At 38.3% G+C, this 14,945-nt stretch overlaps 1 protein-coding gene across 3 annotated transcripts in view; it reads right to left on the bottom strand.

The window, feature by feature from the left end:
- The window catches only part of Slco4c1 (solute carrier organic anion transporter family member 4C1), a 64,041-nt gene that overhangs the window by 22,146 nt on the left and 26,950 nt on the right, over positions 1–14,945 (bottom strand). For all 3 annotated transcript variants that reach the window (XM_063245523.1, XM_063245524.1, XM_063245525.1), the window contains 2 exons: positions 2,719–2,898; positions 712–808 (listed from right to left, as the gene is read on the bottom strand). In XM_063245523.1, coding sequence (XP_063101593.1) covers positions 712–808; positions 2,719–2,898 — 277 coding nt within the window. The remainder of the gene's footprint in view (positions 1–711; positions 809–2,718; positions 2,899–14,945) is intronic.

The raw sequence follows: 14,945 nt of genomic DNA, 5'->3' as shown, positions 1-14,945 counted from the left end.
CTAGGAACATGTTTTCTTATTCATTGCTCATGGTCATGCCAAGGGTTATGCAGCTATAACCCGTCAACTCCTTTAATGGTAAAATATAAAAGGGGCGTCATCAAAGGTCACTGATGTCTACAGTTAAAAAAGAAGGTGACTCAGTGGGGCTAAGGGGGATTTGGGAGTGAAATATTCTACTTCAAGTCATGTGTTGACCACTTACTAATGTGTAGGTATCAACTGTCTTACAGGATTACTGGGAGGATTAAACAAAACAATGTGATGCGTGTTGACACAAAAATGTATGTGCAGAAGAGTATGGGGTAAATATTATCCATTATTACCACACTGTTGCTATTATTAAAGTGACAAAATTAGGATCACTATGCCACTGTCAGAACTACCAGAGAACTGACTCTGAGAATCACAGCCTTTCAAGACACTACAGGCCATCTATCTATAATTAAAGCTCATGAAAATGTAACTGTTACCAAATTCTTTTTAAAATATATGTATTTCATTTCACCAGATTCCTCTATTGTACATCCTTATTTATGAATAAATACAGACACTGTAGTACTGATTCAGGAAGCCTAAGTAATATATCATTCAAAAACTGTGTGTGTTCAGGTTTTGTTTCCTCCAAAATCCCTCATGCCATTCCGAGTAAGTAGAATGAAAACATTGTGACATTAGCATTATTTAAAAAAATGAAAGAAATTGTCTTGCCTCTGTCCTATAGCAAAATCAATGTATATGTTTAACAGTTGTCCTCCCAAAACATAGCCAATGGCAGGGCCCAAGAGCGACATAGAGTAGCCAATTCCTAGAAGAAGAAAGAAGACATTGGAAATACTGTATGCACTTTTCTTTCTATGTCTAACAATAACAAGGAAAGAAAAATATTTTACTACAGAAAAATCTTAATGGCTAGATCTAAATCAAAATTACACAGACTCACTGTAATAGTTGGTGGACTATTAATAGTAATAATTACAATAAGCCAAATAGTTACAAATCCATGCAAAGTTTTATTATGTTCACTGGGGGTAGCAGTAGCATGATCATTATAAATAAGGAAACAATGTGAAACGAGAAACTTTTTGCACTCTGCACCCAGTTGGAAAGCATTCTTTACTGTGCACTAACACAAATTTCAGAACCCGAATTTGCTGACAAGTCTGTTTCTTAAAAATAAGACATCTGATTTTAGCAACTCATTGTTACTAACAGCAGGATTAAGTTGACTATGTCAGTCAAATATTTAATTTTTTTCATATATAATTTAGAAAATTTACAAAATTTATTTGTTTTACCATCCTTAAGACTTTTTATTAGCTGGTAAGATTTTTATTCTCATAAGAGAACAAGAAACTTAGTTTATACTCAAAACTAAGCACATATAGTGGCAAAAAATACTTAAGCACTAGGTAAGTCTCCAAACAAAGCTTACCTGAAAACACATAAGACTATTTTTTTTATGGCAGAATATATTTATTGAGAGAAAGAAAGCTTCTGTCCAAGAGACAGACAGAAGGGGTTCCCAGTGGTTTGCTCATGTAAGAAGTTTATCCTTCAACCACATTATTTTATAGTTTAATTTTATAATGTAAAAAAATATTAGTAGGAAAATTCAAGTATATAAGTATTTAAGAGTGCACATATAAAAGATCCATGCTCAGAACAGTTTATGACCAAGAGAATACAATTAAAAATGCTGGAGCCAGGCGTAGTGATGCATGCCCATAATCCCAGAATTCTGGAGGCTGAGACAAGAAGATCACAATGAGTGCCAATGAGTTCAACGTCAGCCTGGACTACAAAGTGATTTCAAGGACAGTCTGAACTGCATGGTGAAACTCTGTCTCAACAAAGACCAAAAGAAAAATGCTGGAAACCAGTCATTTATACTTTTTTTGTTGTTGAGGGACTTTTAAGAATAATTTCCAATTAGGTCACGCCAATAAACTTGTAAAGATACTAATTAACCTCTGCAAAAATATAAAACTGCTTTAGAAGTTTTTATATTAGGACCTTGCAAAGATGGGAAGGAGAGTTGGTGATGGGAGGTATGGCAGTGAGGGAAAGTAAAAAAGAATCAAGATGAGTATACACACATACACCAATGGGAGTGTTCATTATGTGTCAGGAGCATGTGTACTGACACTCAGCAACTGGACTCTCTCTGACAGGATAATAAAGTCATAAAGAGAAAATTTAATAATTAAACATATGGCCTTGTGTAGTCTAGTTAGCTCTAGGCTGTAGGGAAGAATTTACAAACAAAAATTAGCCATATATTTATAAAACAAACAAAAATGTGCCATATATTTAAAAATATTATGTTATATGGAAAATTCCAAGCATTTCTGGATACTTGCTTGTGGCTTTTCTTGTGGACTCCAGTCAAGTCCACACAGGGTCTAGTAAGTCACCGTCTCCATATCTTGTGTACATTTCCTGGGGTTCAACCAATAAGGACACAAGGCTGCTTGGATGACGCTTGCCATCTAGTGAGGTCAGCGTGACAAGGGCAGGACATCAACAGAAGCCACTAAACATTCTATTCCCTGACTTGAGACAATCAAACCCATAAAAGTCATACTGCAGTGACCTAATGGAGATATCTATGGTCTGAAAAGAAACTTTTTAGTAACCCTAAGTGTTATGTTTTATTATAAAGTAACCAAGAAGACAAAATGATACCGAGACCGTTACCATAGAGAGTAGACTCACCGATGTAGAGAGAAGCTTTGTGTGTGGGTACAGACTCATCAATGAAGGCCGTGCCCAGGGTGTAGAGAGGGGTTCCCCCGACCCCCAGCAATAGCTGGCCCAGGATGAAGACATACAGGTAGTTGGAAAGCAATGATCTTGAAGGGGCACAGCTGGTGCTATTTCTTGCCAAGCAAGTACCTTAGTAGAGGAAAAAATGACTGTAATTATAGACATTTAAGTACCTGTCTTATATACTTGTCTAACATAACATTTAATTATTTGTTACAGTTACTTCATTTTGATATTTAAACCATTTACATTACTACAGTACTTGTAAAGTGTTACATGTCAAAATTTAGAAAATAAACAGCAAAACTGAGAAATATTACTTAAAGCACAAAATTAACAAATTTTAAATAAAACAATCTAAAGGCAATCAAAGCAACTGATATCAAGGAATTACAGTTTCTAGATTAAGAAAGAAAAAAGTAGTCTTTATTTTTCTCCAAGTCAGAAGTTCAAAATTACCAATACAATGAATTTATCAACAAATACCTTAAATATATTTGAAGAAGTTTTGGTATTTTGACCACAGTATTAACCTCAATATTTACTGTGAAGCAGGAAAACTAAAGTTACATCTAGTTCTGTTTTTATTACCCAAACTATTCTATTAAATTTATTTTTTAAATTTTATTTTAAAAAGGATAAAACAGAATGAAACCAATCAAAACAAACCAATGTAAGAGATACAGGATTTCAAAACATTATGAAATCAACAACAGTTGCCATAATGCCTTTTATGTCTTCAAAATAGTTGCAGATAACTTGGACACAGTGAAAGTCAAACAGAACAGAACAGAATAGAAACAAAACAAGATACTGAATGCAATAAAGGGCTTCAAAACAAGCCTATAGTTAATCCAAATGGCTATCATAAAATATCTTGTTATCTTAGAAATAGCTGCTCCTGCCATAAAATTGAACATAAACAAAGGAGAACAAAACCCAACCTAATAAAACAAACAATAAAAGACCTCAAAATAAGACTAAGGAGTCAACAATGGCCACAACCCTCAGAAGGAGATCCCCTCTAGATACCACTCTGCGTGGCGCTATCCTCTGAACCCATGATCAGACCACTGGCCCTAGCCCTGCGATGTTAGTGAAACACCAAAGCACCACAGGCATCCAACTGCACTTCACCTCCAAGGCTCTCATCACAGCCTGTGCTTCCCTGGATAGGCCAGGCACTTACAAGAGAGTGGGGGAGGTAAATTGTACTTTTAGTCTGCCAGCCCAGACGCCAGAAGGGGCTAGGGTCTGGCTGTTCCCAGTCCAGCAATGGCCCATGCATGGCGCTGGTTCCCAGATTGGGCTTATTTCTCACTCTCTCTCTCCACAGTCTGTGAATGGTGCTGACTCATGGGGAGAGCTTGGGTCAGCTGTTCCCAGTCCAGTGTCAGGCCACACATGATGCCAGTTCCCAGACTGGGCTTGCTTCGTTGTGTGGCCCTGTTGTCTCTGCCCACAGCCTGAGAATGGCACTGACGCATTTATTTTTTGAAAAAATATTTTTGAAGCAGTATTTAGGATTATAAGTTATCATTATAAGTATTATAAAAAAGTTATCTTCAAGATGTGACCAAAATCTTTTCTCAAAAAATTACATGAAGAGTAAAGATATTATGCTAAAATTATGCTTCTTAAACTCGATATTAATGAAATGAGATGCCTGTTAAAACCTATTCCCAGAGCACTCTCCCTGAATCTGGTATAAACACTCAGAGATCTGCATTTAACAACAGCCTCAGCTAATTCCACTTTTATTTCCTTTACATTAGATCAAAATTTATTACTTTTTGACAGGTAAGTACAGACCCCAAGAATCAACCCTGAGATTCTCTAACTGGTATGAGAAGAAATTAAGTTCATAGTTATCAAAGCATCAGATGCAAACTTGTGCATAAAAATCTGCATTTTTACATTTAAAATATACCTTCTCAGATAATATATACATATTATAACATGTGGATAAATATCTGGACAGATAATCTACTTCATCCATACCAATTCCCTGGCCATAGCAAGCATTCAAATTGTAATTTCTGGTTTTAATATTCATTTTCTTCAGATAGTACATTAGACGAACAATTTCTTATTGTGTAACATAACGCATGATTCTAGGTTTACTAATCTTTCTTATTTCCCTTTTATAGTAAGTATGTTTATAAGTAGCAAGTACATATGTTTCATGGTAATACAGTATTAGGATTGATTACATGAGTATTCTTTAGAGTTTTGATGTTTTTATTTTTTAGGGAAAAAAATCCATGATGCTTCATGGAGTTTTCTTTGGTTTTTCTTTTTTTTTTTCTTTCAACATATTTGTTCAAATACATTTCAAACAGCACAGAATATCAGGAGGAAAATAGCAAACAAAACTCTCCCTTCCCCTGCTGGCATGCACTCTGCACCCACCCTACCAAGCTTGGAAGGAAGGGGCACCTGCAGACAGCTCGGACATATACCACACACTCACACTGCACAGTGATTTAATTTTCTCACAGCCACAATCACACTAAACATGATTATCTTTATATTCAGCAACTTAAAGTTTTCACTCATTACATCTTCACATCCTTCTCTGTTTTTGAGACAGAGACTTACTATGCAGTTCAGACTGGTCTTCAACTCCTGGTCTCAAACTCTCCTCTTGCCTCTCTATTTTTTTTTTTTTTTTTTTTTTTGAGACAGGACCTCACTAAATAGGCCAGGCAGATCTTAAACACACAGCAATCCTCTGGCTTCAGCCTCCCAAATACCAGGAATATAGGCATGAAACACCACAAAGTCGCTGCCTCAGCCTTCTGAGTAGCTGGGATTATCAACCTGCTTGCCTGCAGGTCCCCACGTCTTTTACAGAGCACATAAAACTCTATTAAGATGTCATTATTGACAATATTACAATATTCTACAGCATGAATCTCCTGTGATTTGTTTTCCTAGTCTACCATTTAAAAGTAATGTGATAAATATTATTATATAAATTTAAATCACTTGTGCTCTTCCATTACAATTTTGTGGCATATATTTCCTTCCTCCACTTTTAAAATTTCTCAGCACTGAAAACCGAAGTCAAGACCTCACCCACGCAAGGCACAAACTCTAGCACCAAGCTATACCTGCGTCTTTCATTTTGAAACAGGATTCACTGGTTCCCCAAACTGACCTCAAACTTTGGGTCTCCCTTGCCTCAGACTCTCAAGTAGCTGGGTTACAACCTTGCAGTGTAGCACTGTACCCAGCACCCGCAGTTAGTTCTTAAATCTATCTTGGCAGTTGTGCAAGACTATCTGTAGGACAGGTTTCAAAAGACAGAACTGCCACAGATACTGAGGTTTCAGTTATTTCCAATCTGTGTTAGCGAAGAGTCACACAAATATGAAATCCAACCAACAGTGTAGTTAACAGTTCGCACAATAAAATTTATATTACTACTGATTACATTGGTTAAAAACATAGTTTTTAATTTTCAAAAAATCATTAAAGACATTAAACATTTTTATATACTTATTACCACTTGGTATTTTTTTCTGTGAACTAACTTTCCAAATTTATTTGATATGTTGAGTTTAATACAGGATTTATGGTTGTTTGCTCCACTCCCTGGCATAAAATTAACAGAGGTTACATTCTGCCATTTTCCTTTGTTTTTAACTTATAGTCTCTTTTCTTTCAATGGAGACCCAGAATTCTGTAGGATTAACCCAAATGCATTTTTTCTAACTTTCCTGTGCATGGAATTATGTCTGGATTCATGTTCTTATGTCACTGACTTTCACAATCTCTCTCCATCACAAATTTTCGTGACTACTTTGAGTTATTCAAGTTTGGGGACATCAGTATCTCAGCCAGCTGTAACCTGTTATAGTTCAGCACAACAGGCTCGGTGCTAGTGAGCAGATCTACTTAGGAAGTGTAAAATACATCTTACAAAATGCTGTCTGAGAAAAAATTCACCTGATTCGAGGTGGAAAACAACCAGAAAGGAAAATCAAATGCACAACAGAACCACCTACCAAGAATTATCACCATGCTATAAATTTACCAAGTTACCTTCTTAGGAAAATGTTTTTTAGAAAAATCAAACAATGTAAAGTTGAAAGCTCAAAGCAAGAGTTCATGGGAACACGGGAACATGGGGGAATTATATGGGTTGACATAAGTTAGGAAAGATATAAAATAGAAGAATGAAATTACCAAAAACAGAAGTCACACTAAGAAGAGCAGCAGGGAACAAAGGCAGAATTACGAGCCCCGCCAGGGTGGTGGTGCACACACCTGTAATCCCAGCACTTGGAGGCTGAGACAGGAGCTTGAGCTCAGACTTCATCTCAAAAAAACAAACAAAAAAAGAATTACAAGGACAAAGAAAAAAGAGTTGAAAACTATGAACAAATTTTTTAAAAACTAAGTAACATTTAATAGACTGCACAGAACTGTAATAAAAGCAAAAGCTATCAAATGAATTCATAATCATACAGAATAGGAAAGAAGTCTGTATTTCCAGGTATAATTAAGGAACCTTTCTTCTAATAAATGACAAATTCACAATCTAAAGGGGCACAGAGAATCTCAGGAAAATGTGATGCAGGGCTTCTAACGCCAAGAATTTCCCTCAGAACTGGGCATGGTAGTCCATGCCTATAAACCCAGCACATGGGAGGCTGAGGCAGGAGTATCACTTTGAGTTCAAGGCCAACCTGGTCTAGATACAGTGAGTTCAAGGCCAGTTGAGGCTACACTGTGAGACCCTGTCTCAAAAAAAAAAACATTCCCTTGTAAAATCACTGGACTTTAAACTGAAGGAAGACTACTTTGAACAGCCAGGCAAAAGAAAAATTCACTTACGAAACAGGAGATAAAAAAATCTTTCAGCGAATAGAGTTCCTAAAAGTATTTCATTCAGAGCTATCAGATCTAAAGAAGAAAGTACAAAATAAATTTAGTAAATTTTATTATTACAATGATTTTATTAAGTAACTAGATTCATCCATTTGGTTAATTCTGTTATATTATAAGAAGGAAACTAGGTGAATGAACCAACTTCTAATCAATATCTGACAAAATGCTTTCAACATTATTTAAAAAATGACGCAGGATAGGGGTATCAAAATACAGTTAGATAACAAAAAAAGTTCTCATGCTGTGTATCACAATAGGGAGACTAACAATTTATTGCGTATTTTTATGAAGAACTGGAAGAGCAGAATTCAAAAGCTCCACACATAAATGATGAATACATAAGGACTCGGAAATTCTAACTACCTAGTTTGATCATTAGGCATTTATATACATATACTGAATTATCATTAGTCAAGTATACATGTACATAAACATGCATGAGTATTATCAATTAAGAAAAACTGGAGGAAAGGCATGTGATTTAACACACCACAAGAGAGAGCCCCTCTGTTGTTTATGAATTCAGAGAAGCACTGCCATTAAAATTAAGCGTTATCATTTCACTTAATAGAAAAAAAATAGCCACTCTTGCCTACTGATGTTTGAAGAGCCTTCAGCAAAAGGACAAAAGGAAGTCCACAGGAGTTAAGAGTATTTAGATGTTATCTAATATCAAGGCCAGCCTGAGCTTTGATCCAATTAGAGCCCAAGGTGTGTGACCTACAGACCTGAGGCCCAGACACTGTTCTCAGGCCTACCCTGCCTCCTGGGCTGAGGAAGAGGCCCGGGAGTCCATTCTTCCAGCCTCACTTCTGTGGCCAGGGTTTCCGATTTCCGGAAAGTACCTGAAACTCCAGTGGTGGGCATTACAAGGCACTGTTTCCCAGGGAACCCACTTCCCTTAGCTGCCCGCATCAGATACTTTAAAGGCTCCTAACTTTAAACAAAAGCAGACTCACTTTTCCAGAGCCAGATGAGACAGGAACTGTTTTCCCCTTCCCACACCTGTCTTCTGCTCACTGCCCTGAAGGGAAATGGGCTGCTTTTCCCCAAGTCACAGTAGCACCTTCTGGCCTGGGGATCTTAGCACGGTCTTGCAATCCTCTCAGGACAATAACCTTTCCCAGCCTTCCCTGTCTCCTCCCAACCCCCGCCACTGCCCAAAAGACTTGAAAAAAGAAGACACAGGATCTGAGACTCTCAGAGTTTGTGGGTGCATGTGTCCCTCCAAGTACAGGGCTCAGGACAGGGATGGTCTTGCCCAGGTCTAAGGCAGCTTGGTGGCTGGGCTCTGTGTCAGGAAAAATATTCTTCTTGTGAAGGAGAAGAGATGCCAGAGTCTTAAATCTAAAGATGCATCTTCTACAACAAGTGATAAGCCTAGTGACAGCAGAGGCCACTTGATTCACTCTGATTTATAAAACTCTGGTCAGGTGGGAAGAGTTTGCACAAAGCCTATCTCAGACAATCAGTACTTTGTGGGAACTGAGAAGCCACCTGCCTGGATCCCACCCTGGCCAGTTGCCACTCCCAGGACCCCAAGTCCACCCGAGCCACAAGGGAACCACCACAGCATCTTAGAAAGACACTGAAGAAAAGCAGCAGCAGGATTTCAATACCACTAACTTCAGGGCCACAGAACACTGGCCACAAAAATGTCAGGGTGCTAGTGCAAACTACAAATACACTTTTCCTCACAAATGAAGCAATTACTTATGTAAAGAGCGGTAACAAAGCAGAAATGAAGCAACATAAAAGGAAATGGTAAGAGGAGAGTTGAAATATGTGCTGATTTTCAGAAAGAAAACATAAAAAATTAAAACCATGAAAAAGAAGATACAACAGACAGAGGCTTAAAGATGACCTAGAAAACACCATAAGGGGCATATTGAATAGAAATAAGAAAAATGAGCAGAAAGATTGGTAAGGATATGAAGTGGAATTATTAAAGATGTAAATTGGCCAAAGGAAATCACATATACACATAATTGAAGGGCATGAGAGAAAGAAAACTAAAACCTGCCAATAAAACAAAGATGTACTGTTTTAATAAAATGGCACAAAATTTAAAAGCATGAATGTATTTAGTATAGTTCAATTCTCCCTTACTAGGTTCCAGGAAAACATGACATGGCTTGTCAGTACCACCATATGCCACACACTGGACCTCAAAAGACTCCAGAGTCATACAATTTGGACTTCTGAGATTCTTCCCAGATAAAAACAGCAGTACACAGCACAGCACAGGTCCCAAGCATTTCTAAATTATTTCAGAATGTACAAGTGGACAGAAGCTATTAAGTACTTCGTGTTCCTCCATAAAGAATAGTAACTGATACAGGTATGTAACTGCATATGTGCAGTATTAACCATCATGTATTAAGTTCATTTTTTCTTCACTTATGTCTAGTATCTCATAGACCAGTGCTCTAAACACACACACACACACACACACACACATACACACACACACACTTTTGAAAATTACCAGTGAAGTAGGACAGAGGTCTTATAAAATAGCTGTAAGGTAATTAAAATATTTAAATTTAGCCTGTCTGTAGATAGACTTAACTCTTGGCATAAGAATGTACATGTAATTTTCTCAGATTTTAAAATTCTTTTCTGCATTTACCTTTATTCATATTCAGTGAATTCATGATACTGGATTATTTTTCTTACTTTTACTTTTTTTCTCTTCTTTTAATCTTTTCCTTTTCTTTTAATCTTATCATTCTTTTAGCAGTTGAGCCAAGACTTTGCATTTTAGATAAGGAAACTGACACATCTTAGCTCAGAAACTCTGGGCATTTTATCTTGATAGAAATGTTTTGAATTCCTACCCTAAATTTCCTAAGTAACCTCACACACACACACACACACACACACACACACACACACACTCACACCCCTGTTTCTTTACACTCTAAGACACACATCCTTGGGCCAGGGTGGTCTCTGGTTCACCTGGTGTGGAAAGCAAAGGTTATTGCATTTTGGGGGCTGGGGATTTAGCTCAGCGGCATAAGCACCTGCTTTGCAAGCAGGCAGTCGTGAGTTCGATCCCCGGTACCGATAAAAAGGAAAAAGACAAAAAAAAAAAAAAAAAAAAAAAAAAAAAAGGTTATTGCATTTTGCTGGAATCAAAGAATTTACTCCAGCTATGACAGAGAACTCTGGGATTTCGGTGCTTGCTAGTTCTGACTGCTGAGCTGCCGCAGTCACCACAGAAAAGCCAGCTGTGTGGTCAGAGTTGTTAATGTTATGTCAGTTGCTAAGAAAAATATTCACAAAGACAGTGCAGGGTGCTTGCTGGATTGGTTCTATGAGGCAGGTACTGAACTACGGTAGGCAGTCGTGAGTTCAAAGTCTCTCTGTCTCTGTCTCTGTCTCTGTTTCTGTTCTCTCTCTCTCTCTCTGGAACCCCTCAGCCTCATTTTAGTGGCAGTTATGGCAAGAATAACTCCATATAATGAATTCTCACAAAACCCATGTCATGGGGAAGATGTCAACTCAAATCATTCTCCCACCTGACACACTGTGGGAAACATCTGATGCTGAAATGTTGGCCACCACTAGCTGCCTTAATATGAGGTGGCAGAGAAAATGAGGACATTAGAGCAACATCAAATCAAGCTCTACAGCTCTTCCTCTGTAGCTGGTCAGAGGCCTGAGTGATATGCATCCTATTTTATCATCCAGTTTATGTTCTCTGTACTCCTGCCTACTTTTCAGCTGGACTGGGATTCTACAGATTCTTTTAAACGTCTCCAGCTGTTCTCTCTTTATTGGGTTATGGTATGCTATTGGTTATGAGGTGGTAAGACGCATCCAAGTACAACTTCTCTTTCAAAATCTATTGTTGCTTGCAACTATAAGGAAATAACTCAATTTTCCCTTGGTATCTATTATCCATCCCATTGGTTCTGCCTGCGAGGAGACCTTCTTTATTATGTAGAACAAAACACAATTAGGAAATAGTCTTTTGAATTTAAGGCAATAATACTTGTACTCCATGATGGAAAAATTTACCCCCTTGGAGGCTAAGATTCAACAAGGCCGAGACAGGAAGCAGAAGTTCCATAAAGGAGATCAAGTGAAGCATTGAGACACATCAATCCACCCTGTGCATTGTGGTTGCAGAAGATCTAATACCACAGTGGCTTCCACTTCAATGCATGCACATGTTGAGGAGGGAAGCAAACCATTCTGCAAGTTATACCTCTAAAGACACCATTGTGTGGAGCCAGCAGCTCCCCGGTGTTGAGGCACATGGATTTCAGTCTTTAACCTGTGCTTCTGATGGGTTTCTTGCTCAGAAGTGATACAGCACATGACATAATGAGAATGGGTATGGCATTATAGAAGTCACATAACGTTGGGTATTGCTATATGTATCACAGGTAGTAACAGCAAATTCCGACCCAGAATATGAATTTATCTCAAAAAGACAAATTGCAACCAGAATAGGCATCTGTCACCTGACCTGGGCAATGCTGTCTGCCCTGGGCGATGTTATCACAGAACTCAGCATCAGCCTCATGGGTAGTAAATCAGGCAACCGATCTGCAGTGGAGCCTTCCTGAGGCAAAGATCATAATTTTTAACTCATTCTCAGCTCCTTTAACATCATGATGGTTATTTTTACTTGGAACAATCCTACAACTACCACAGCATTTGGGGGAAAACACAGGTGGACATTCACTGTGTGGACTACCGAGTCTTGCTCTTTGAGAGTCTCTTCCATAACAGATGCTTTCAAGTAATCACTGCGAAATAAAGAATTATCTTTATATCCTGGGCCATTCCAAGAAGCACAGGGCACACCCCTGAGTGGGATGATCTTATACTTTTGAGTATCTTTCATTTTGGTTTCTTTCAGGCTTCTGCCTATCTGATCTAGTGGTGGTGTTTATGAATAATCAATAGAGATCTGTGCCCCAGAACAAATTCTCTGCTGTCAAAACTGGGTTTCTGTTTTTTGGGTTGTTTGTTTCTAATTTTGTTTTTCTGAGACACAGTGTTGCTACATAATTAAGGTTGGTCTGGAACTCACTGTGTAGTGCACACTAGTCTTGAATTTGAGGTGATCCTCCTGCCTCAGCCTCCCACCGTGCTAGGATTACAGGTTCCTACTTAACATTGCTCCCAGGGAATATGACTCATTGGAACTGTCATTCAGAGACACCCACCTGTAGTGGATGCTGCATACCTCGTAAGCTCTGTAAACCAGCCTATACAGCCTCCTCCGCTAGCCAGTTACAGAAAAGTTTTTGTGAGGTTCTCACAATGAGTGCCCCAGGTAAAGCTAATAAGGCCAAGCCAACTTCTCCCTATCATGACACCTTCAAAGGAGGGGGTGCAAGGGACTTTCAACTGGTAGAACAGTACAGTAGGATGCAATTCACCAGTTAATCATACATTCTTTAGCAGTACCTGCTATTTCACCCACCAATGAACGCTACCCCTGTAAATTTTCTGATCAGTCACAACAGATAAAAAAAATACTCACGTGAAATTCAAGTCTCATAGTGCTTGGTAATCATACCTATGCTTAACCAATCTATGGGAATAACTCAAGAGCTGCTTGTCATGTGAACAGTTACATAGTGTTACTATAAAAACATAGGGTCTTCCTTCACTATGATTTCCCATCTTGAGATCACTGCTTTCCTACACACTGCCTTCCACAAACACTGCCATACCTCTTTCAGAACTTTATTTTGTCTCTTTTCACTGAAATGTGGCAGCCTCATGCATTAATGGATTGAAGTATATAAATGAGGTAAAAGATTTCTCCAAAAACACTGCACATTGTGCCTCATTCTTAATGTGCAAGAGGTTGGTGGATAGTGTGATAGGGCCCAAGTTTAGTACCATCTGTGTAAAACCCAGTATAGTGTTCTTGAGGGTGACAAAAGACTGATCACAGTATCTTTAGGGCAGACTCCCAATCTTTGCAGCGGGTCGGTTTCAAAGGGCCCTCCTACACCGACTGGGGTTTATAGGTGTCCCTCAACGCTACCCAGTAGATGCTGGAACTATCCTACACTCCACCGTCATAACAAAAACTGTTTCCAGATGCGGATACTCAGCCCCTTTTGAGACCATCAGACTTGTGTCCCCATATAAGAATGTAGCACTGCACAGCTCCAAAAGCAGCAGTCACTTAGACCTCAGAATGCAAAGCAAGATCACAGGCCTATTCCCACCCACTCACTGCTTTTGTAAGTAAAAATTTATTGCAACACAACTGCTCTCATTTGTTTAGTGTTGCTATGTCTGCTTTCACACTGTAACAACAGAGTCAACCAGACATTCAATGGCCTGCAAACCAAAAGTATTTACTGCCTCACCAGTGAAGACTGTGTTGCTAGCCTAGATTTCCACCTTCCTGCAACAATGACACCTCTCTCTCACCCTGCTTCTATGGTGTTGTAAAAAGAACCTAACAAAGTGACATTCTGGCATACTCCAGCGAGGCCATAACTTTCCCACCTGGTGTCAGCAGCAATGATGAATATGAAACTGACTTTAGAGTAAAGAAATTTACCAGACACAGTGGATATATCAACCTAACAATAGTTGATTTAGCAGGAAGGTATGATAATCCAACATTCAGAGTCAGCAAAAACAGAGCTAAACCATGAAACAGAAACAGTTTATAGCTACATTTTAGGAATACTATTATGGTTTATTAATTTTTATATATTTAGTTAAATTTCTGCTCTTATTGTTGAATCCTATTATTATTTGTTGTATAACTGCTGCAGTTAGTAGATATTTAATGTACGTCCCTGTTCAGTTTATCTTTGCATCTATATTATAATTATAAATCTCCTATTCATTTTAGGAAAGGGGATGACTATGTAGTTCATGCTGGCTTTTAAACTCACTATGTACCCCAAGCTGGCCTTAAACCCCTGGCGACACTCCCAACCTCAAAAGTTTTGGGATTACGGGCATGCGTCACTATGCCCAGCTTATTGGCTCTTATGCTATGCCAATACATAGTTTGTCTTTTTTTATTTAAAAGAGAAAAAAAGTAAAAATAACAATAAAATAAGAGTTTTAAAACAGTCTAGGAGGACAGTAACAATCAGTATATGGTGTATTGTTGTCCAGTTTGTCTTTGACTTTTTTTACTATTGCTGATATTGATGTCATTCCCAGGTGGCCGAGTTGTGATATTAACTGGTTTTTTACTGTATGTCAATTCTGGTTCCTCAAGCCGGGCGTGGTGGCTCATGCCTGTAATGCCAGCACTCGGGGAGGCTGAG

The sequence above is a fragment of the Cavia porcellus genome, unplaced genomic scaffold, assembly GCF_034190915.1.
Source record: "Cavia porcellus strain 051 isolate PalLab524CR breed Dunkin Hartley unplaced genomic scaffold, mCavPor4.1 scaffold_2, whole genome shotgun sequence".
Classification (NCBI taxonomy): Eukaryota; Metazoa; Chordata; class Mammalia; order Rodentia; family Caviidae; genus Cavia; species Cavia porcellus.
The sequence above is the reverse complement of the archived record's forward strand: the minus strand, read 5'-3'. Positions and strand labels throughout refer to the sequence as shown.